Source organism: Apteryx mantelli, chromosome 2 (genome assembly GCF_036417845.1).
Source record: "Apteryx mantelli isolate bAptMan1 chromosome 2, bAptMan1.hap1, whole genome shotgun sequence".
Classification (NCBI taxonomy): domain Eukaryota; kingdom Metazoa; phylum Chordata; class Aves; order Apterygiformes; family Apterygidae; genus Apteryx; species Apteryx mantelli.
The window spans coordinates 151,935,412-151,960,914 of record NC_089979.1 but is presented as its reverse complement, the minus strand read 5'-3'; the positions used below and the strand labels follow the sequence as shown (position 1 = coordinate 151,960,914).

General features: G+C 42.5%; 1 protein-coding gene across 1 annotated transcript in view; it reads left to right on the top strand.

Annotated features, from left to right (window-relative positions):
- MKX (mohawk homeobox) overlaps nt 1-25,503 on the top strand; it is a 48,749-nt gene that overhangs the window by 9,562 nt on the left and 13,684 nt on the right. Inside the window, exons 4-5 of the mRNA XM_067292518.1 lie at nt 312-465; nt 1,709-2,044. Of these exons, the coding sequence (XP_067148619.1) occupies nt 312-465; nt 1,709-2,044 (490 nt within the window). The remainder of the gene's footprint in view (nt 1-311; nt 466-1,708; nt 2,045-25,503) is intronic.

Genomic DNA, 25,503 nt, shown 5'->3' with positions numbered 1-25,503 from the left:
ATCTTTAAGAAAAAAAAAAGAAGGGTGACTATGAAATGGGTATTTTGGGAGATCTGAATTAAAACTCACTGTTATTAATAATGAGGGTTTGCTAACGTTTGCGAAGGACGGAAGGCCTGAATCCCCAGTCCTGGCTGGGTCCTGCTCTGATTAACGATAGTCTCCCAGACTCCTGGTGCCCCACACAGGACGGATGCATTTCCCTCATTTGCTGTTTTTTTAGGGTGTACACAAACTCATGAAAATTATATGGGTTGGATTTGTTTGTTTGCTTGGTTTTGAGGGAACCTAATACATTCATTTTTATGCAGGTGTCAAACTGGTTTGCCAATGCAAGACGTCGCCTTAAGAATACGGTCAGGCAGCCAGATCTTAGCTGGGCTTTACGAATAAAACTGTACAACAAATATGTTCAAGGAAATGCGGAAAGACTTAGCGTAAGCAGTGATGATTCATGCTCTGAAGGTTTGTTACCATTCTTTTTTATCAATTTTCAATTGATTAAAATAAGTTTAGAAAGAGCCAGATTCCCAAAGAGAGCTCTGATTTCTCAGCAAACACTCTTAGTGGAGCTGCCTTTCCTTTCTGTGAATTAAATGCCGCTTTCGTTTCCCAGCTACTTTGCAGCCTTGCAAAATAGTATTGTGCAAATTAATCAAGGCTGACAGGCTGGTTGTATGTTATTTGCTTGTTCTGTATAGTGTTGTTATTAGAAAGATATTTCTTAGTTCATTAGATACTACAAGCTTATTCCTTTAATCTGCAGTAAAGGAAAAAATTAATCATATTTGTCAGTTTAGGGAAATGAGAAGTCTCTTGACTGTTAACTCCCCAGGTTTATGGGTGTTACTTGACAGAAGGACTAAATCAATATCATTTCATGAACAAGAGAATCAGATTCACTTCAGTGGGGCTTTTTATATGGTAAACTGAATATGATTGAGTTTATGGTGATTTTATGTTTTACCAGCAAAAGTTTTCCATAAAAGATGCAATGAAATTTTCTGTCTTATCAAAATTAACAAATGTAGGAAATTTGTAAGTAGTATTAATTACTTTTAATTTGTATTAATATGGTATTAATATGTCTATGAGTGCTTTTTTCAGTCAGCTGTGACAGAGGTGTGTTAAGAGGTGAACAAATGCTACAAAACATTGCCAGAAATTTGTATGCGATTTTTTTAAAGAATTTGTTTCAATTTGTACTCAATTTCAATTTTACTTGTCCCAGTTTCAGTTTGTACATTTCTTTTGTATTCACTTTCCTTTAAAATTTTGGTTGCAGGACAGTTAAAAGAGTACAGTTTAAGAAAATATGCTTAAATATAGTGTTCAGAAGAAGCAAATTTTGAGTTCATATTTTCTGAGAAAATATGATGGTAAGAATTAAGCTTATTCTCGCAGATTTTGAAATGTTTATCGTTGGTTTATGGCACTGCTCAGTTTTCTTCCGTAAACTTGTGTTGCTCATGAACAAATTAGACCCAAAGACTGTTTTATACGGTGATCTAATTTGGAATAGCTGAGAACCCTGGGAAGTGCTGTGAGCAATGTGTAAACAGAAAAATGTGAAAATCGTTGTTTAAGGCTGATTTCTAAAATTATTTGTCTAGTTTCAGTTATGTTTATAGCAATTTAAAACATATAGAGAAAGACTCTCATTAAGTATTAGGTATTTGATGTATTACTGTATCTTTCTTATTTTCAGATGGAGAAAATCCTCCAAGAAACCATATGAATGAAGGAGGATATAACAAACCGGTTCATCACACTGTGATTAAAACTGAAAGTTCAGTAATAAAAACAGGAGTGAGACCAGAAACAAGTGCCAATGAGGATTACGTGTCGCCCCCCAAATACAAAAGCAGTTTGTTGAATCGTTACCTGAATGACTCGTTGAGACATGTCATGGCTACTAATGCAGCTATGATGGAAAAAACAAGGCAAAGGAATCACTCTGGTTCGTTTAGTTCCAATGAATTTGAAGAGGAGTTGGTATCTCCGTCATCATCAGAGACAGAGGGCAATTTTGTCTACCGGACAGGTAAGGAGTTTCTCCTGCGCTGTGGTTAATGCCGCCAGCTTGGTTGGTTGCTGTCACCTGAAATGAGGATCGCCTGCCCCTATCTTTTATGAGAGCGGATAACTCCTATCCCTCGCCTCAGCCTCTGAATAAATTGTTTGCAGTGTTGAAGCTGCAGGCTATTACTGACCACTGCGTTAAGCCGCTTTGCTTTTTGTCGCAGAGCTGGGGGCAGTTTTTTAACATGACATTTATAGGCTTGTTTGCCAGCACTAAGGCAAACGGAAGGGGGGAGAAAACCCTTGGGCGATCTGGTATGATAAGGGAGAAGGTGGATAAAGGCTATTTATGCAGGCGGCTGGCTGGAAGCTCTGCATGAAGCACCTGCAGGGCTGGAAGTGCTTAGCGTTTCTGTTCCTCCACCTGGAGCGCTGTCGGAGTACTGAAGTACTCCGTGGCCCCAGCAGGAAAGAAGGGGAGGATCTGGCTTTTCCAAGTGGCTGTTCGTGACGCTTAGACAAGCCATGTGCCCCTCATTAGCCTGTGGAGCCCCCATGAACGCACGGCCCCTGCCGTGCGTCACGTTTGCGCCGCTCAGGGCGGCTGTCGCTGGTGCGTGGAGCCTGCGAATCTCTTGCCAGCACATGAGTGGGTTTAGGCCAGTCTCTGCATCACGGTCCAGGCACAAGGCACTGAGCTAAGGGCGCGGCAGACTTGGCCCTTAAATATCTTGGCTTAATATTTTTTGGGGGGGTTACATATAATTTATTATTTTAATCTTATCAATAAAAGCCAAAAAGCATGATTTATATTCCCCGCTGCATTGTCAGTCGGAGGAAGGCACACGGGGCTGCCTGGTCGATGCCAGCAAACCGCTGTACGTCAGGGCGAGATACAGGAGTGCTTGGGCTCTGACATGTCTCTTGCAAGCAAAGAAAGGTCCCTGGGGGCCAGGGAGCGCTGGCAGGCTCCTCTGATGAAGCTTGCTCCAAATTTCTTTGGGCACAAGACGCAAAGCCTCCGCTTTGGAAAAGCCGAAGTTTTGCATTGCAAATGCTGTAGGTCTCCATGGGCTGTCTCAGGCTTCCCACCACCACCACCACCACCACCACCACCACAACCACCACCAGCCATTCGCCTTGTCCCTGGGCCTTTCCCTGGGGTAACTCTGCCGGGGACCCCGCGGGCAGTGTCACCGTTGGGGCGGACGGGCATTTCTCCAAAGCACAGCAGGGCTTTGCGCTCAAGTCAGCACAGGTTGGGGCGCTGCATTTGGCCCCACGGCTCCCCAGCAGGCTGGTCAGGTGCCCCCCGCCCCTGCAGCCTCTCACGTTTGCAGCCTTTGCCGTCTCTTCCCTGCCGCATTTTGTGCGATCTTTTGTCCTTTTGGAAAGGCCACCAGGGCTGGAGGATGCTGGGCACGGGGTGGTGGTAGGAGGAGGCTGGGCCGTGCAGGTCGTCGGGGGACAACCACGGCTGGAGTGGAGGCTCCGCGGATGAACGGCATCTCATGGGGAGCACAAATAGCAGATGCAGGATGAAAATGTTTCGAAATTAACTCTCTCTGTTCATTTAACATTATTTTTCGACATACCAAATGCATTTGGTCTGCATTATGGGCGTACTGTCTGCCAAGTTTTACTTTTAAATGAAAAGTTACTCAGAACAGATGCAGCAGCTCAGATATGTAAACTTCTGTTTTTCTATACTTTTATACCATAACTTAAAAATGGACCCAATGACTTTTAAAAAATTGTAATAAATTTGCTACTGGATTAAGTTTTTCTTGCCAAGTTTCAAGCTACACTGAAAAATATGGTCTTTAATGAGAAGGCTGAGACAGGCACACTGTAACTGCAGTGAGTTCACAAGCTGGGCTGGAATGACTAAATAACAGTATATTTGTCCTTAAAGTTCCTAACTGAGATTCCTGGAACTCCTCTTGAGATTGTATTTAAATCACTTTTTAAATACCTTGTTAACTTTTTGAAGTGCTACAGCCTTTGATGAGAACACACCAGCTCTTGGGATGTAGTTTTATTCTTCTTACACTCCCAAGGCAGACAAGCAGTAACTTACCAATAGAAAGAAAAAGGTCATGCGTGCACTATATTATTTGATATATCCTTTCCATATGTGTATATACATTCGGGAGATAATAGGTACAAATAGGCTTTTTTCAGCCACAGAATTACAGTCCCATTAACAATTTTCTGATGATGCTGTAATATGCAAGAATTGACACCTTCATGAAAAAAACAGGTATTTTCAAGTTATCATCCTTTCATGAAACCTATTTCGACATAATTGTATTTATCCAGATAACAGTTAGATAGGAAGAGATAAAATAAGGACGTTTTATTTTTAAAGTCTTTTCTCTGTAATTTTAGTAACTGGGATGATATATCTCAGTGCAATAATGTAGACTTGTATCTGTGTTCTCAAAAATAGCTACAATGCATTTTGGTTAAGCAAAATAACAAAGTATGTTTGACTATGCCACTTACCCCTTCCTGAAAGCAGCAAGTGTATTTTTTTAAGTGAGACATCACCACTTGTAAGAAGGTCCCCTCTGCAGTTTTTGCTAACAAACGAAACAGATAAATTTTACACCAGGGGGCTGAAGCAGAATTTTGGAGTCCTTAATAGATATGTTAGTATATGAAGACATTTTGCATAGTGTTTTAAAAAAACACAGGATGAAAACTGATTGACATTTTATTTTTGAGAAACATTTGGCAAAATTGTTCTGCTCCTAAGGGCAGGAAGTCATTTGTTTTGAAGCAAATTCTTTATTGTGCTTCTTTGGAAAAGCAGCTTGGTGTAGCAGATGACGAGCAGCGAGTTTTCTCACCAGGTCTGGTTCATGTTATGGGCCAGCCTCTGGTTTCAGCTGCAGCAGCGTGTCTGCAGCGACTCTGCTCCTCCAGCCCACACTGCCCCAGAGCAGAGTGTGGCCATATGCGTCTTGGCCGAATTAGCAGAATATGAGTACAGTGTCCAGTGACAAAAACAAGAAATTGCAGTTTAAAGTTTATAAGGAAAAGGGGTTGTACTGTTTCCCATTTCAGTCATTAACATGATTATAAACACTGGACCATATGCTACTCTAGGCAATCCTAGGTAAAGACCAAGGACAGGCTGTATAACCCACTGTCAGGAGAGTGGCCTTGTTTTATGCCTTTGGATGGTTACTGCGAGTGACTGTGTTTGATACAATCGCTGCGGCGTTCTGGGTCTGCGCCGGCGCTCCCGCAGCCCCGCAGCCCTCTCCCGCAGAGCGCCGGGGCCGGGCGAGCCGGGAGAGCGGGCTCAAGCGGTACGTAACGCTACCACTTCAGAAAGGACAGAACGGGGGCGGGGAGGGAAAGAGCGAGAGCATATTCACATATATCGCGTATGTAAGCATTTCTGTTGTAAGCTGATATGCTTTTATGTATAATGTGACATACATAAATGTGGTCACTTAAGGCAGCAGATTTTCAGTTCAGATTAATCCAAGTGCGGGTATATTATATAAATAGGTGTAATTGGCCAAATGTGTGTTTTAAACTGGCCACTGGAAGGTTTGTTCAGTATTTTTATTTAGGTAAAAACACATGTCAGAGAACAAGTTTTCATCAGCTCCTGGGCATACTGTCATTCAGGGCAGGTTCTCTGCATGACACGAGTAACGACAGCCAGGCTTACCTATCTCCATTTATTGCGTAAGTGTGTGTAGAAACAACAGTCCGATTGCACCCAGCACTGCAGAAATATATAATGAAAAGATGTAGCAATGTTTATAGTGAGGCTGGGTGTAAATCTAAAATGCCAAGGTCAGTCTCTGGTTTATGGATTACTAAAACGTTGCCCTTTTTTGTGATTAGGCTGCAATGCCCCACAAGCGCTCTGTTGTTAGTCACCTGGGGAAGCAGAAAGTTCTGCGTTGTTATAGCGCAAGGGAATGAAAACCCCCAACTTGCTGGGGTGTGGCTGGCTGATGAGTGGCACTTGGTACACGAAAGCAAGAATTAAACCGAGAGAGAGAGGAGGAGGGATGAAATGGCAGGACGGGGAGCTTTCTAGCTTTGCTATATACACAGATTTTGGTTGATTTCACTCTCTGTGTTACTTAGCGCAGTAGAAAAGCCAGAACAAATAAAAATAGTGAGGAAAGCGAGGACTCTCAGACCTGGAAAGGAGGGTGGCTTTAAAAAAATCTTGAATGACTGGTTGATTTTTCAAGATGTTTGATCTCTATTTTTAGACAGTTATACTATGAGTGTGTTTAGTTTCTGATGTTTTCATTATTGCTGCCTTTTTCTTTCCTCCTTCCATTTTTTCTTTCATTTGGATGCTGCAAAGTTTGTGATTTATAAAACATGATCCTGGGCAGTTTACTGCAACAAACTGAGGACCTCAGGGGAGGCTCTCATTATGCTACAGGATCAGGCCCACATTCGTACAGAGCACTTAAATGTAAGGCTACATTCATGCGCATATGTGCCATGCACACAAACCAAGGTCAGTGCTGGGATTTTGTGTGATCCTTGCCAACTTTTCCTCTCAATTCAACATTTTCAGAAATTAACATGTAATTCAAAAGTGAGCTATAAAATTTAAAAGCCGAACAGAAACACAATGGAACCTGTTTTCAGAAATAACTCAAGGGACCACCAAAACCTACTAGTATTAGTGACTTTTGCAAGTTTGATCTACATGGTGCTGGAAACCTTGGGGATATTTTAAAATAAATGGTAACCTGGGGCAGCCAAAGGAGGCAACTTGTTGCCGATGCGAATGTCATGCAGAAGTGCAATTGAAATGTGGAATGGCAAGGGCAGTAGGAAATGCACAAAGCAGCGTGACTGCAGTTTGAAGGTTACGTGGTTAAGATCATATTTCTACAGGAATTTTATTATTACATGACCTGATTCTTCACCACTGAAATAATAAAGAATTGAGACTTGAGAAGAGGGCTATGTTTAATTTGCTGTTTTGCTGTTTTTTGTTGTTGTTTTTTTAAGAAAGACTAAAAGGAAACCGCTTTACTGCAGGTGGAGTGTCACATTTAATATCCCATATGTCATAGCCAAAACTAGGGAATCTTAAAAATCCTGCTTGTTTTCCTCTAGTTAAGCTGGTTGTTCTCTTTTTGCCTTTCTTTCAATTTGGACTATGAAGAACAAATAAGCTGTTTTTCTTGCTAGTTTCCTTTGGTTCCTTGGTTTGTCAGCAGTTGTGTTGCAAGCGCAACGGGTCGGGATTATTTCCACATGACTTTGGAAAATGGTGCTTCATCAAAACCGAATCTTTTTGTGGAAACATAGCAGTCTCAACAGAAATGTCTCTGATGGGGGAAATGAAGGTGCACCAGGCGCAGGTGAGCCTGCAGCCACGCGGGCCAGGGCACTCTCCCAAAGTCCTTTATGTTCTTTTTTCAGATGCAAACAGTCATTACTGTTTGGGGCTTTGTTTTTGTTTTTTAATATATATATATATATTAAAGATTTTGGAGATTGGGCCACGTGTGGGTCAGCTGTGCTTCTAGTATCAGCAGGTGTTAAGGTGTAAGGGCTTTGGAGATGCCAAGGAGTAGAAGAGGGCAGGGGCATGTGGACCTCTGCTGCTGGTTCTGCTTCTGTTATGTGATGGCAAATTTGCTGTGCACTTCAATAAAAACTAGCTCAAGCCAGTTATTTGGCTGCAGAGAATTTTCTTCGAGGCAGCTTGCCTCAGGGCAGCCCTACACACGTTTCAGGACTTCTGACAGCTTTATCATTGTGGAGAATTAGATGTTTTTGCATGAATGATCTGAAATGGAAAAGATGACAACACAGGACAAAAAAATCAGAGAGACCTAAAAATCAGTGGATCAGCCGTGTTTCCATGGCCACAGGTTTCTCCTGCCCTTGCTATTACAGCGGTTTGTGGGTACTTCCCTGAGACCATTAAAATTTCCCCAATGCAGATATTCACAGCAGCAGCCAAAAAATCAGCAGATCCCTGTGCTTGCCCAAAGACCTCTCTCAGGCGCAGCAGGAAAAATGTATGGTGCTGTCACCAGTTGCTAACAGCCACATATTTTAATACTCCTCTTAGAGTTAGCAAATGCTCCAGCCTTAGCGAGGGCTGTTCCCTGGCAAGCATCAGGCCCCATTCATTTACCTAAGGCACATGTTCAACAAGAAAGAAATATTTATCCCTGTTTTCCCATTGTTTCAAAAAATCTTCATAATCATGCTTGGACTTAAAACCTGGGGCCAGTCCAAGTGTGAATGTTTCAGGAAATTATGTGTGTGGAAAAACACATGATTATCAGTCAGACTGTTTTGAAGTTTTAGCTGTAGACTACATGACTAATAAGGAATATAGTAGGGAAATCAGTAAGAAAATTAGCAGTTAACTTAAGGAAAATTTAAAGATTGTGTGAAACTGCAGCTTGGGAAGACTGATTTAGTGAAATGTCTGTGATTCCTTCTTCCCTTCCACTGCCTGGGAGGGATTTTCCCCGGTAGGTAGATTCTGTGCACATCTGTTATACCAGAACCATCAAGCCCCTTTGCAGCACCTCTGCTGGGGTGGCTTTTGGACTGGTTCAGGGCATCCTCGTCCTTGCAGGCAGAGGGAGTTTCCAGGCTGAGACAGACAAGGTGAAGGGAAAAACCCATGGGCTCAGGCTGGCAGGCAGAAAGTGGCCTTGTCGCGGGAGGTGGGGAAGGGCCAGCGCAGCGGCCGGCAGGAGCGCGGGTCTGCAGCCCCTGTGCAGCCCGCGAGCAGCGCCGAGCCCGCAACCCACCAGTGAGCATGAGGAATATGACATGATCTAAAACAAGACAGAGAGGGAGGAGAAGAGAAACATGGCCATGCCCACACTGGCGAGGCTCGCTGTGGGGCCGGCCGCGAGACGTTTGCCCCACGCTGCCAGGTGTCAGGGTCCTCCCGGCCGGCTCTGCCCAGGCACAGAGGCACGCGCGTACCGCCCCGGCGCCAAGAAGGAAGACACTTGTCATTGACAAAAACCTTCCTTTTTGCCCCTTTGCATAGGAAATCGATCTTCCTTTACTGGTGACACGTCTTAACACGCTCCTATATATATGCAAGGGCACCGAGCGGGGACAGGAGGGGAAGGGGATGCAGAAAGCCAAGCCCAGCTGGGGATGCAGCAGGAGCCAGGCGGGGACGAGGCTGTAGTTTTCACATTCTGTGGCAGTATATTTAAAGGAGTGGTGAGCCCATAAAAATTTCGTTTCTTTCTGGAAAAATGTCTGAATTGAAACTTCATACCTGGAGCGGGGTTCCTGTGTGTTCCAGCGTCTGTCCACCGCTGGATAGAAATAAAACAACGTTGGGCAGCGCTCTGATGGGGTCTGCTTGCAGCGTGGACGGTCCCGCGTGCGTGTTATAGCGCTGCTGTTCATGTTGCTGCACTTTGGGTTGTACCTGTGTTTCCATTAGAACCCTTTTAATCCGCAAATTTATGACCCAGCTGTAAAAATTCAATCCAGACTGAAACTTGGCATGGGCAGTGTTCGTTCTCCCATCTGTGGAAGGAATTGAAGCAGGTACATCCCAGCAACAGCCATCTGAGTTAGGCTTGTAAATCTGGAGCGTGCTGGCTGCTGAATAAGATGGCAAGCTGCTTAGTAGTCCAGGAGCTGGAAGTGCTATACGCCCATGGTGAGACTGGTGAAAAACAGCTTGTTTGCTCTCAGTCACAGAGCAGTAAATAAAGAAAGCGTTCTGAGTTTTTCTGCATTTGCTTACATGTACAAGCACGTGCATTTTCCTTACTGTGACGATATTTTGACATGGGTGGCAAATGTGTGAACTTCTGCAGCCTGTGGCTCCAAAGCACTGCTTTACCATTGCCAGGTTGTCTTTGCACAGGTGCAAACGGTAGAATTTACCTCGTCCTTGTAACTGAAAAAAAATTGTGAGAAATAAAAAAAATTAGATTGTTTCGATTGGGATATTTTATTGGAATTTTTAAAAATATCTTCAAAATTAATTCAGTATTGAACTGTAAAATCAGTTTTATTCACCATCACTTCTACCTCTTTTCATTTTTTTCTAAAATGCTACATATTGAATGTTGCCTGACCAGATAGAGTAGTAATCTTATCTGATCCAGCAAATCCTATTTCCCTTTGTAGGTTTCTGGTTTTTGAAAGTCATTCTGTAACTTAAAGAACTCCTTTATGTGTTTAACTGAAATTTTTTAGGTCGTTTGTCCATAATGTGAATACCAGAAACATAATGATGAAAGCAGTTTAGCGAGACCAAACTTCTGATCTTGCACGCATATTCACATAGAAGCTTTCAGGAGGGTTTTGGCACACTTTGACAAGTGGATTGAAGGCAGAGCCTGGAATCTATACGTGGACTAATATTAGGCTGCAGATGAGTTTATACCCTGCCACTCAGAAAACTCCTGGGTTATATTTTGAAAAAAGTGAGAAATCTATGGGGATTGTTATTGTATGAGATTTTTGCCATCTCCGTGGAGAACGAGGAGCTCTCATAAACCCCCTGTTCCAGAAAAATGCCCTCCATCTTCGTCTGTAAAGTTCAGTGTCTAGTTTACAATTGCCCAAAACTAGCAAAGCAGTGTAGTAGTCTGTTTCATCTAAGCCACCTCACTCCAAATTTAAAATTTTGGTATGAGATACAAGGAGTAGACTTGGAAATTATCAGTGAGTACTAAGGACTATTTGAGGTTTTTAATGCTTTATGACATTAAAATGGCATCAGATAGCCATTTTAGATCTGTTAAAGGAGAAATACGTAATAACACTCAAAGGACACAAAAGGCTTATATAATATAAGTGAGTTTTATGTGAGTTACAAAAAAAAAGAAAAAGAGCAGGAGTTTAAATCAGGAAAGTAAGTTTGGAGAAGTAAGCTGCATTGTAGAAAATCTGGAAAAAGTAAAAACAATTCAAACAAAGAGATCAGATAAACAGCTAGAGTTGGAACAGCTGAAAAGAAACACACAAGTAGGTAAAGCAAAATTCCAATGAGCCATGAAATGTGTTTTCCTTAATTTTTCACAGTGGCCTTGAAAGTTAATGTTGGAGCCTTCTATCTCTGTTCTTTCACTGATGGCCAGAAGCTGAGGTTATGATGACCAGAGCGTTTGCTATGGCACTGACATTTCAAGTTAGAAGGGACTGCCAAGATTCTCAGTTATGACACTAAAATATACTGTTATTTCTAAGGCCAATTTTGAGCCCCTCCCTCATGCCTCCACACTGATTTAGACAACAGATGCATGAAAAGCAAAGCAGCATTCAAAATAATCCCTTAGCTGAGGCTGGGAGAAGGCTGGCTAGTGGGCTGTAGCCAAAATTCCTTAAATGTTACAATGTTTTACATTTCTAAATGTAAAAACTTTCTTTCCAATGCGAGGTACTAGCCAAGTGTCTCAGCTATGGTATCTCAGAGCAAAAACTGGCATCCGGCCCTTGTGGTCATTTGTGGGTATTGACAGATTTACACCATTAGATCAAGTTAAATGTTGTCGGTTTCTCCATCTCCCCTTTACTTTGTCAGGCTTTTTTTCTCTCAGTTACTATTTGTCAACTTAAATCCCGTTCACTGGAAAAGTGAAGGCTCTTCACGACCTGGTTCTTCAGGAGAGAATTGCCTCAAGTTCTTCTTGCTGGCCAAGGTATTTTGTAGTGCATTACAAAACAGCAGCAGCATTGCTCTCCTTGCACTGGATGTACTTTGTGGGCTAGACACTGCGGGCAAATAGAAAGAGATCTTGGTCTGTTGGAGAGTTTGTCTCTGCCATTGCCTTGAGGGGAGCTTTCATCCCAAATCCCTTCCCTTCTCACTGATATTCACGTCCCAGGGCACTGGGCCAACTGCCCGGGGAAGCTCCTGGGGCCGACGCACGGCATGCCGCAGGCGGGGAAGGAAGGCTCTCCTCTGGGAGTGGGTCCTGGGCTAGCTGGAGCAGCAGGGCAGGGGGACCCCCCAGCCGTTTTCCATCACCCCCAGGAATACCCCTTCACCAGCAGCCCCACGCTGACGCTGCCATTCCCCCTCCGCCAAACCAAATTTCCTACTCTTCTGATATGAAAATTATATGGTCTGCTCCAGAGCATTTATGACAGCTTCGCACAGGCTCATCAGCCCAGAGGCAGGGGTGGGAGATTGCACATGACACGGATACACAAAATTCATTGTCCTGTTTTCCTCCCTTTTATGTTGTTTAGCTGGTGTAACTATTGGTTACTGCATAGCTAATTAATTTCCCCGGGATTGTCTTCAAATAGTCCCTTCCTCCGGCCAGCAAAGGCCTTTGTTCCTTTAGCAGGGAAAGCTCTCAGCGGCTGTAGTAATATTTGTGACTGCGGTGAAAGTAGTGTAAATAAGAGTGCAGTTGAGCTTTGGGGCCTAATGCGAGCTGGGGGAGCGTGGGTGCTGTGTGAGGCTTGCAGCCCTTGTCCTCCAGCAACGCCAGAGCGCGCAGCGGCCCGGCGCTCCTCATTAGCGATTCCCAGGAGTACTTGCTGTCCAGAGAGGCTTTTTGCAGTGGGGAGAATACAGAAAAGCTATCACACGCTGGCAACTCCAGAGACTGTAGTGATGTGTGTATAGCCATCTATTTTACATATACATATATATGCATATGTATACGTGTGTGTGTGTATATATATAGATATAGATATATAGATATCCTTAGCTCTCTGTTATGATGATATCATCTGTGGAATTAAAGTCTGCTGCTTTGTTGCCTGGCCGTGCTGCTAAACTGCTTCAGCTCTGAGCTCTTTAACTGCTCAGTGTGGCTATGAACTTTCTAAAGACAGACAAAATGAGGCTCCCCTTGCATTCCCCACAAATTGTGAGATATCTCCTGTTCAAACTCAGTCCCTCTCTGGACTGCTTACTCCTGCTTGCCTGGCAAAGCCCAAAATCCTATTCGTGGAGGTCAGCAAAGAGCAGGAGACTGACCTGCAGGTAGTGATCCCGGTGGAGCTGTTTTATGCAAAGACCTGTTTTGTTCATCCAAGCTTTGGCTAAACCAAAGTAAAGAAAAGCTTGTTTCAATATTTTACATGAATAAATATGACAGGTGTCTTAATCAACCCGTTTTGCTTTTACTACTGTCTCCCAGCATTTCTGCTGCTGTTTTTAGTCCTCACCTGAGACTATGAGTGATAGTGTTCTCCTGGTTATAACTGCACATAATCATTCATTTGTGCTTTTTACATTTATTGTGGATCTCTACAGAGAGAAGATAGTAATATTTCTCAATCCTCTATACCTTATTCAACTCACATTAATTGCTATCCCTGATTATTTGCTCTGTAACTTCAAAAGGAGCTAATAATGGCTTCAGATGTCCAATTCAAAATGCCTTTAGCTTGACCAGATTGTCAATGGACAGGCACTCAGACGGTTTAAAGCAAAGCCCTTGGAAGTGCTTTATGCTGGGCAAAGCAAAAATCTAAAGTGCCAAGATCTGGTCTGTTTTTTGAGTTTTTTGGCCCCAAAGCACTCTACATGGTTTGACACACAATGTTCATGTGTTTGTAAAGCTTTCCAAACTTCATTTGGTGAACTCCAGCTGCTTTCAGTGGGATCTTTGCTTGCAGGTCAAAGGCTGTGACCCTCAGAGAATGTATGCACTCATATTTGGGTACTGTTCTTCCTTCATTCCTGGCACAAAATAGGAAAAAAAGCCTTTATTCAGCCCCACAATTTTGCTGCACTTGCTGAGGTTTGGGGGCTGCTGTCGTCTCGCTGCGGTGCTGCAGCTTCTCAGAGGTATCCCCTCGCTCTCCAAAGACACTGCAAGTCCCAGCCTGGTGGGAGCCCTCAAACCATCTTGTTCCTCACAGCTGTGTCCTCCTGCCTGAAACCTCCATGTGTGGCCCCGCGCAGCCCCGGGCTGAGCAAGGGGCTCCATCCATCCCTGCCGTGCAGTCGCAGCAGAGGAGCCATGTGGCACCTAGGCCTTATCAGCCAGCTAAGAGTTTTGAGACAACTGGAGCCAGGAGAGATGCAGGAAGCTCTTACAACCTCAAGATTTCTTACAGTCCGGGGGGATTTGGGTGGGGGGAAGACAGATGGTTCCTTCTCCAAGAGATTTCTCATGTAAACCCTGTACAATTGCCACCCTTGGCCCAGCTGGCAAGCCAGGGTGGAAGGGGGCAGTGCTCTGCCGGGAGGCTACCATTAGGGTGAAGAAGAAATATATGGAGTGAGCAAGGAGAATATTAATGGTGTACAGGGCACGGTCCCACCGGGGCAGACCGAATGAGAGCCACCTCACCCTTCCCATCCTTGGCCAGGTCACCATCACCCAGTGCCACCAAGGAACAGTTCTGCCTGTGAAAAGCCAGCTGTCAGCCCCAGCTGGGATCTGGAGGTCATGAAACACAGTGAGGTCCCTGCAGGGCCGAGCTCAGGGAAGCAGGTGAGTTATAATAAGGTGTCTGAAACAGGGAGTAGTGAGGAGAGCTCACTTTATGCTGTTGATTGGGGTGTGAGGGACATCTGCGCCATAATTCTGTAATAGCATTTACCTTTGTCCTTGGCTAGCTCTGCTCAGTTCGAGGATTTCGCTCCCCTGGCCCCTGCATATCTTTACAGCTGGATTATGGGTTTAGGAAAGTCAAATGCCCCAGGATCACAGATATAGAGTAACTGTTTATTGAAGAGAGGAGGAGGGCAAAAATCAACAGATTCCTGTGATATATTGGATGTCATCTGTACATGACACTCCAATACCTTCAAACCTTCAAATGCTTGAACTAAAGACCTAAATATAATTTTGTTAGTAAAAATATACCTTAGTTATAATAAAATGATAATAGTGGAACTTGGCAACAGAGCAGCTAATAAATACTACACTTTTGAAATGTGCCTGGGATCCAAGAACATACTCTTTTACTGTGTAGTTAAAGCATGTGGCAGGACATGCTAGACCAAGATTTTCTTTTTGTCTTTCCAGTGGAAAACTAAAGTTCTTTGTTTAAGTGAAACCCTTTGGGAATTTTTCTTAAATAAAACAAGGAGCTAAAGAATTCCATTCCTTTTTGCCAACTTTTATGCTCCTTCAAGCCAAATTATCGATTAATGGTTCATTAAATGTATTACCTAGTTATATTCTTACTCTTTTTTGTTTAGGTTACTTCAATACTTTCTCATTGGTACTTCAAATACAGCTGAATTAAAAGATGAGATACTCTATCAGGAAAATAATACCCCTTCCAAAACCTTCTGGCCTTATAAAAAGGAAGGTCAGTAATATGAAAGTCATTAAATTTGCATCCCTAATGGCATTTCCAATTTTTTTAAGAAAAAAATCCATACTCCTCTAAGATCTTCTTCTTCCTGAACCTCATTTTTTGCCTTCTTCACTAGCTGTCTCCATTTCGGTACCCCATAGTTTTGCCAGCAGAGCAGCCAAGTGAATGCTTGACCATATTTTTGTCTGGCTCTAGCTAAACTGTGATCTGACAATAGAATACTTTTCTCTGGGTTTTCCTTCTTCCCCCAGGGAACCATGCTTCAAGGGCAACCTGCTTGTCCAGCATATGAACATGTGGAAAATCCACTGCTATGCACTAATGATTTTCAGATGGGCCATTGTTGCTGAAAATCATCCCAAGAGCAGCAGCTTCTCCACTGTAGCTCCTAACCACTTTGGGATCATATTGCTCACAGCAGATCTGGAATAAACCCCTTGCATTTATGTGTAGAGTGGTGACATGTGCTGCATCACGCATACGTAGTACCAAAATTTAAGGAAAAAGGAGGTAAAAGTTACTGTTATGGCTCCTTTTTTGTCCTTTCTAACATGCATCAAAATCTGACATTTATTTTAGCATGAAAACATAAATGTAGGAAAAAGTCAAGCTATGCCAAAGATCCACGACAGCAAGGCAGCAGCACCCTAAATATTGTCCATAAAGGAATCACTTTCAAACTTTTGTTTTAAATATTTACAAGGAGACTTGTCACATGCTGGGGGAGAGAAGAATGAGTTCTAAATTTTAAATAGTTTCTGTTACTGTTCTGCTCAGAATATGCATTCTTTTTAAACAACTTTCACTTTTAATCTGTAATTAAAGCCAAAATTTTCTTTTAATTTTAAAAGCTTGTCCTTGGACTAAAATAACATGGAACATTTTTAAACATTGATCCAAGCTGCTGTAGATGATACATTTTATTTAAACCACAGAGCCTGCAGTGAGATTCCTCACTTTGCCAGATAGACTACAAACTGTAAGTGTGGCAGTAATGACTGCGGATTTCTGGATGCCGTACTACCAGTGAGGAGGGTTGTTTTTCTGGAGTCGTTCCTCCCTTTGGGCCCTGTTCATGAATGACTTAATCTCTGCGTATGATCAAATGTCGTGCAAGTTACTGCACACAGAAAAATCAAGGAATGCGCCTCTTCCCTGTGTTCCTTACATGGAATTGCTGCGCCTGCCCTGCAAGCAGTTGGAGTGCGGTAAGGGTGAGAAGCGAGTGGCAGCAAAAACACACATGCAAAACCACCAGAAGTAATAAAAAAAGAGTGAGACAAAGCAAACAGAGGAGATTTTGAAAGATTGGGTGTGCAAGTTGGATTGTGCCCTGTGTAGACGGCTCCAGCTTGCCCAGGCTGCACCAGCTGGAGAGGGAGCAGCACTCTACATCGGGGAGGGCTACAGGGCAATTTTCTCACCATGAAAAACAAAAGTGTTCCTGAGTATTTTCTCTGGAGCGCTGGCCATAAAGATGATTTCTAGTGCATGTTTCTATTAGCTTATTTCATCTTGGAAAGCAAACATTTACTGTTTTGATGGGCAAATTGCAAAAAGTTCGGGGAATCAATGCCTCTCACAGTCTTTCTATCCTCTGGAGCCGGTTGCTTGCGTGGTGTAATTCTGTCACCTCAGGGGATGTTACACCAGGAGTGACTTTCATCCCCTTCCCCTGAAGCCAAAACAGACTGAAGTCTCACAGGATTTCCATTAGCTGTGATACTAATTACGCTGTGCATGCCATCTGAAGAACTTCTCTTACGATGTTTTAGTACTTGTTCAGAGATCCAACAGAATTCAGAGAGCGAAGAGGTGCAGAATTGTACCCCTGTTTATCCTAATTCTTTTAAGTTTCAACAAAGTCCTAAGTCATGTTGGGTGCTGTTCTCAGTTAAGAGTGAAGAAAGGACTTAGGTTAGCTGAGTTGTTTTTCTCATCACCGACACCCTGTGGCTGCTGCAAAAAGTTGCGTCTGTCTCGCCATGCCTTGGTGCGGGGACAGCTTGTTACACTGCTCTGCACAGCCGGGACTCCCCCACGAAATAGGGCCTGGTAGCAAAAGTGGAATAACTTGACTCAGGCACTGAACTCCTCCAGCTGTCAATGGGATCCACATGTGTGTGAATGTGATAGTCATTTAGGTCTTTCTGAGACACTTTCCTTCCTTTTAGTACTGACAATGGACTTAAAAGATTCACCTCACTTTTCAGGTAGCTTGTTGCTGGAGTATCAGTTTAGCTCTAGGATGTCAAGAGGAGGCAAAAGATACAAGAAAGGATGGAGAGGGGAGGGGAAAAGGAAAACTTACAGCCAGGAAATAAATTCAGGTAGGAAAATAAAGAACAGAAGCTTTTAGAAGATGGGAGAGAGAGAGGAGAGAGTGTTAAGAGGAGACAAGGAAAGAGGAAAACAGAGTTGAGGAAAAGGACAAAAAGGGAAGAGTGGTGGAAGGAAGGGAAGAGGCAGAAAAGAGAGGAAGGGATGAAGGCAAAAAGAGAAAAATCCTGGGGAGAGCAGATGTGAAGGAAATGCTAGTAGGAGACTCAAGTGTACCTGGGAAGGGCTGTAGAATAAATTAGAGAAGCATAGGAGATACTAGCACTTTTACAGTTCAAAATGAGAAGTTTGACATTTTTCCCTTCCAACGAGGATGGATATGCTTTCAGGTATTTGGTCACTTTGCTTGGAATGCACCTCTGAATCTAATTACTATGTCTTTAGCATTTTTTTTTTCCATGTCACACAGGCTAAGAGCAAATCCACTTCTAGAAAAGACTATGACCTTCGTTAAAATACAATGCAAGTTGCTCACAACTCAGTGAAAAACCTGAACTTAGTCAGAGGCTGGGGAATACTATAGTTTTGTTGCTGGTGGTGGGTTTTTTATGTTTGTGTGGAGTGTGTGTTTATTAATTTCCCAGTTTCCTGGCAGATCTGCACTCCCTGACTAAGCTGGAAAACAGAAATACAGAAGAGCTTTCACACTTTGGCTTTATCATACCTAAACTGGAGACTTTGGAGAAATCCCACCAAGACCAATTCTGAAAGCCATAGCCTGGGTTTTGGGCTACTGTAAGATGGTTTGGCCAAATGTGGAGGCTTCTCTGACCCAGCATTCCTAAAAGTCTGAACTTCTCCCAGGTCTACTTCTTCTTTCCCTAAACCTTGCAGATTGGATCTCCTGTTTGAAGATACAGCAGTTCATCATCTGTAAGTCACAGGCATAAAATTTGCTTAACCTATTGCACAGTTGGCTGAGGGCAATATGTCTTTGCGCTCCTCTGAGACAAGCACTGGTCAGTAGCATAGAAAGGCGATCACCTGGGATGGACTCATAGTCCAATGTGGCATGGCAAATTATGCATTCCTATGTAGTTCATGATATAGATGAACCTGCAAATATGTGCCGTGCCAGATCAGATTATACATATAAATTTCAAGTTCAACAAAAGGCTTTGTTTCTTTTTCCCCCATCATTTTTTAAAGAAACAGAATTTATCTGAATTTAAAACATGATTGGTGATGACAAGTGGGTGGTTCTGTTTACCCTGCCACATTATATAGTACCACTTTTACTCCTTGTTTGGATGGCAGTCACAAGACCCAGATATCAAGCTGTGAAAGCTATTTTTCTTGCAGCAGCCTTTCTTTTTTTGGCAGGCAGCGGCTTTGGAGATGCCTTGCGTTTTGTCATGTGATTGGGCTGCCGGTCTGTGCTGATTCTTGCTGCCTCGTTTTCCTGGCTTCCACTGGACCTTAACTCTCCTTTGGGTCGCAATAGTTAGCACACTGCTGAAAGAGTGCAGTTTTGCATCACGGTGTAATGAGCTCTTAATACATGGTCTCTGTAAGAAAACAGCCCTTAAAGAAAGAATTCACTGTTTGTTCCACGTGATAGAAATCTGTTTGCTGTACCTCCAGCTGTCCACATCCAGAACACATTCCATTTTTACAGTAATTTTCTTTTTGAATCAAGGCATAATGAGAGGAAATGACTAGTATATAATCATTCCATCTAGAAACATTCAGCTTAGTCTTGTAAACACATAAACTAGATCTTGTAAACAAATGTCTTAATTTTCTTTAAACTGAATGTGTAGATGTCACAGATAGAGAAGCTGGATATGTCAAACCCATATGGTTCCTATTGCATCAGACACTTTCTTAATTTTAGTATTCTAATTGAAAAGATATTTTTGAAAGCTTGCTAGCTTTACAGAGACTAATCTAGCTATCGCTCTATCTGTTTGGTCTAGGTTTTATACTTCCATCTATCACCATACTCTAGAGACATCTTCCATTTTAAATGTACAGCAGTAACAATGTCCCTAATGGACTTGCAATTGCCCTTGATACTTCCCAGTTCATGATATGGATCTCTTTGTGGGGTAATCAATGTTGGGGAGCTGGAAGGGACTTAGAGGAGAAAGAGCTAGGAGGAGTTATCGGTGAAGGATTGGGATATAATTTATTCCTAACTGTTTGCCTTATTCCTGGATAATTCATAACACAAAGTGCCTGGGCTAAGTAATATCTTTAACTGGACAAAATTTCTATCCACTTTGAGGAAAAGGCAGGCCTGCTTTAAAATACAAACTATTTTCTAAATACTTTATAAGTATTTTATAAATTCATTAAACTACTCTCTGTCTCATATAAGGCAAAATTTTAATTTGGCCTCCAGGAGCATGAGCAATACATACTAATTTTTCCTTCTAAAAATAATAGGCAGAAAACAATGACATTTACATTTGAAATAGGTGCATTTAAAATAGAAAACACATTTGTATCTTTGGCACTACACCTAGGCTTTCTGCTAGTATGAGCTTTAATGGCAGGTGTATGCTCTGCAGCTAGCTGAGCAATGTACATTTGCTTGCATGTTGTTATGTGGTGGGATGTCTTTTGGAGCTGTGCTGCTCTCTCCAGGAGCACGCTGTTCTCCTTGCACTGCAGACTGTGGGCTCTGGCCTGCCTGAGCAAGTGGGAGATGTGCCATTGACTTGGGTTAGGCACAGTCCTTAATTCTGTATAAATCCACCTTTCCCGACCATACAGACTGTGTAACAAAGAATTACCTTTTCTTTCACCGACACATACAATGTAAAGTCTGTAAAGGTCATAGAGGTCAATTTGTTTATTAAATGGAAATATTTGGGCCCAAAAAATGTTATGAATCATTTTGGTGTTTTACGTTCAGGATGCAGAGTAAATTATTCCAAAAATAGTGGTAGCCAAATGTCACTGGTAGCCAATATCATTCCCTCCAAATGTTTGTGTAATATCTATTTATCTGTGGGCAGATGACTGATCTGTATAATCAGAGGCAGACTTTTGTCAAGTTGAGACTAAGTAAACACAGCTGAACACAAGCAAGTTGGCCTACAAGATTTCTGAGTTTTGCCAGCACTGTTATGACCTTGAAGATGAGCCCTTCTTCAGAGCAATCTGCTTTCAATACAGGAAAAATTTTTGTGTTTCAAATTAACAAGTGTTGATTGAAAATCTGTTCTGTTTAATTTTTTTTTTTTTTTGGTAAAACAAATGAAAAATATGTATTTGCCCAAAGGAGGGTGTCCTTTCTGCTGCTTGGAAATTAGGGCTGTTTCTTAAAAGAATGCACTTTCATGTATCTACGAGAACAAGAACAATAGTTAAAGAACTATAAACTGATCTAAAGCTTCATTGTATAATGAGAGAAAACTTTCTACTGTTTCCTTAAAACATAAATGCTGGTATTTTTGTAAAATGTGATGTGAAAGTAAATGTAGCTTTTAGGGAACAGATTTTTACCACTACATATCTAGATATTATTTTCAACACTCTTGAAAAAGTAGTACTTCCATTTATAAATTCTGTCCTTTTTTCTCAAATTTGCTTACTGAGTAAACATTTTCCACAGATCCTATTTTTTTCTGAAACACAAAAAGAAACCAGTCTGATTTTATTGACAAGACAGTAATACATTTAAAGCTCAGTTTTAATATGCTTATTTGCCACTTCTACATTACCTAGTCATTTGAGTAGAAAACATTTTACTCTCTTGATTTTAAAGGCCACATTGTCTGGAGTCTCAGAGAGGGTTGGGACAGAAGTAAAATGTGAGAAGTCTTGCTCAAAAATTTGTCTTTCAGTAATCTCAGCAAAGGATTCTCAGCCATTGCTGATATCTCTGCTTTGAGGTACTTCTTTGGAAGGGATCTTTTTCTCATTGTAAGTGCTCTGGACAAGCCAGCTTACACAACCAGCCAGCTTTGGACTTCAGGAGGAGATCTTGCTCCACAGCAGCGAGTGAGTGCCCCTCATTGTGGCTGGGGTAATCCATGCCTTACCGCTGAGCCCTGAGTGCCGCCGGCTGGTGCTCTGCAGTGAGCTGCAAAACTTGCCAGAAATCCTTGCGTTCCTTATCCACGGAGCATACTTCCCAATCTACCTCTTTTGGGGCAGCAGTTACCATTTTCAAGTTTCTGACAAACTGTTAGAGGGACAATAGTTCAATGTCAGTAGTGAAGCCTACGCAGTGCCTCCAATTGCACGCCTTGCTACCATGTGTCTTCAGCTTTGCAAGCCAAGCACCACCCTACCAAGTAGTCTTGGATGTTTTTTGAAAGAACAGCAGCAAATGTCTCTTCTTGCTTCAGTTTTTACTTTCTCTATCATTGAACCAAAAGAAAAATGAGAATGCAGGTGGAAAGTAAGAGGAGAAGGATAGAAAAGAAGATGACATGACCGAGAAGCTCTTTCAGGTGAGAATTGCCAGCAGTGGATATTCCTCTACATACCTATACTTCGTACCAAAATGCAGAATTCAGAGAAAAAGGCAGGAAACACTGCTTCCAGCTGAGCACTGCTGCTTTTTAACATTAACCTAGATGTTCTGGAAAAGGCCTTGAAGCCAGAATTTTTAAACACTTTGTTGTTTTCTCTGGGCAGCTCCTTCTTGGGGGCTAAAGGTCCAGACGCAGCATCAGCATACTGCCTCCTATTCTGGGATTTCTGGTTCACCCACTGCCACAAAGGCTAGTGAGACCTGTAAATAAATGACCTTAAAAAAAAGTCAGATGTCTTCTAAGCACTTGGTGGCATGGAGTGGCCTCTGGGAGTTTGAAGGATGCAGGGCAAGTACTTGGAAAACTTAAACCCCCCAAGCAGGAGCTGCCTTGAATTTTAACAGTTGCACCCCGTGTTAGGGCTGCAAGGGGAAGGGGAGAGCCTTGCTGAGGATGGAGGGGCTCTGGGTGGTCTGCAGCTTTCAGGATACCTTTGAGTAGCCCTCAGGATGCTCCAGCTAAAATGATAGCTGCTTAGGATGTGTTAGCAGGGAATCATTAAGGAGTTTCCAGGGGACAGGACAGAGGATCTCACGGTGTTTCAGACATATGTGTTTCACACTGAGTTGTGGTTTGTGGTATACACCAGTGCTAGCAGAGTCATGCCTACAGGCGAGGTGAGCCATGTTCTCAGAGGTGCTCTGAGGTGAGGGTTTTGCCTACACTTCATTACTTCATTAATCTGAAATAGAACGGGTTGTGGGGACACTTTGTGTGCCCTCGTGAATCTGTACCTCATGTAGCATTTGCTTTTGGTGCCCAGTCTATTTGCCTGCTCTTATGAAAGGAAGGTGGAAGGAAAGCAGGCGTTGCCTACACACGGCATTTGCTGCATCCGCTTTACAGACCCTTTGTGGGTCTCCATAAACTTCACAAACAGTGGTGAATAGGCTATCACGCTATTGGAAAGCTTTGGCTCACAGGCAAAAGTGAAAAAAATACCCTTTCAAAAATGGAAGAAAAAACTTTTATTGTTTTAAAAGTGGAAACAGAAGTACTACTAATAATAGCAGTGAGTTAATTAGAGAACATGGGGCATAACATTCACAGAGCTTAAAGCCTTGGCATTGCAGCTGACTGGCTCATGTGACTGTGATGGGTACTTTCGTTGCCTGTCCAAAGGCTCGGAGCCTGGAGTTGGACTGCACTGGTGGGGTCAAAGAATCTCAATTTTTTTTACCATAGTTATTCTCTAAAAGATATGGATATTAATTATGCCGGGGACCATGGCTTCCTATCCCATCGCATTTCTCTGTAGAGGAGGAAATTCGTGATCTTAACTCTTAAAAAGGAGGTGAGCATGCAGGGCTATCTAGACAATTATGTGCCTGCTACGTATGCTGCTTACTCTTAGGAAGGCATCTGAGCAGCTCAGGAAACACATCAGCAAACTAGAGAAGCGTGAGCTACTCTGAAATGGTGTTCATTTGGTTGCTATTTGAGCAAAAACTCCATGGTGTTTTCCATTTCATCCACAAAAGGAGTAATATTCTATGAATGCATATATTTTACATATTTTTATGCATATATATAGCCAGTTTTCCCAGATGCAAACCATGCTGGGTGACTTTTTTTGATTTATGGTAACAGGAGGAAAGGCTGATTATTTATCCATGCTGATAAAGCTTCTGAGTTGTTTCTGATCTATAGATTTTTTTTGAATTATTTGTATTTTGCCCAAAGTCATATTTTTAGAAAAATGTCAGTTGATTTAACCATAAATACCATGTGACTTTAAAATAAATATGTGTGTGTGATTTAAGGCTCTGATCTGGCAAATTATTGTGGAAGGAGAGAATTCCCTGATGGAAATCTCCTGACTTCCAGGAAAACTTGAATGAGCAAAACTTTACAAAACTTGTTGTAAAACAAATGTAGTAAATATAACATTATTGCCCTCTGTACCTGTCTTACATATTTTTGAGGCACCCTATCTTTGTGACAACAACCTGGTAATTTTTAAAAAAAGTCTCTTCGCTCTATTCGGGGAAAAATAACGTTATGAGGTGCTGCTTTTGATAATGCTGTCTTTGATCTTGGACCAAGTCCACTATTGTGACTTTGGCTACACTGGTCAAGGTAATTAGCACCTTTCTGGGAGAGATACATTTAATAGCTCTGGATAATACGTTTTTCCCCTATGGTGATAATATATCATGCACCTATAATCTGTTGTATTATTCGTACAAAGGCAGGGATTTCTTTTTATCACTGGCTATTTAAAAGATAAGTGTTATTACTCTCATAATTATTATTACTACTGTTATTACTATTTAGGTGTATTTCTTCCAGATGAGAATTGTTTGGAACGATCCCAGAGAATCAGCACCATCACTCCGAGCAGAGAAACAGCCTTGGCATATTCCATATTCCCCTCGGTTCAGATGCGCTGTCTGAACACAAATCTCTGCCTTGTTTGAAATCTTGTGGCTTAGGGTCCTCTGTAGCTCAGCAATTATATCTTTGAAAACTGTTCTTCCTGGGCCTAATGGCTTATTATATTTTGCATTTTAACAGTGGTTTTCCAGCTTCAGTTCCAATCTCCTGGTGCTGCTCTTCTGATTGATAGTGTAAAGATGATAGGAAAGATGGTGCAGGGGCCAGTGCTGTCTGTGGATCAGGAAAGCATGTTCAGGAAAGGGCCAGAACAGGAGTGGAAGGGCTGAAATGCAGTGCAGGACCCTTATGTAGCTGCTATGTGTTAGAATTGCCAGGCAGTAGTCAGGGCACTCAGAAACTCAGGAAACTTTTAGTACTCTACAGCAAAATCATATTATTATATGAAAAGCTCTTGCAAAGGAGTCCAAGTGTGAACCCACCAAGTCTGTAGGGTCTGAATATGCCTAGTTGCTGTGCTCTGTGTCCTACAGGTAGATGACCAAGATGGAACAGTAATAAAACCCACATCTGTGCAGTGTGATGGAGTGAGTTTTACAGAGCCCCAGTTTAATGCGGTTGTGCTGTACCAAGAACTGGAAGTGTATAGAAAGGTCAGTATGAGCTACTGAGTCCTGTCCCTCCGCAGCTCTCTTTGCTCTAGGATAGGCTCATTAATGTGGCCTAACGCTGCTTTCCAAGGTCAGACAGCGTCTCTGTAGGGCACTGTGCTGTGCCACATGGATACATGATGCCCCATTACACGGTGCACAGCTACTGAAACGTGCCTCATGTCTGAGACCCTGAATGCTAGAAGTCTTGAATTCAATCCCATGTTCTTATCAGTCGACGATGCTTCCCTGCTGTTGAAAGTTGGTTTCTTCAAAATCACTGTCTCCAAAAGCAGCAGTGTGTGTTGAATAACAAACCCCTTCACATTCAGGCTCTTCAGGTTTTGGGAATGGCGCCAACATTCTTGAAGAATGATTTAGTAGCCAATAAACATCTGCAAAGTTTG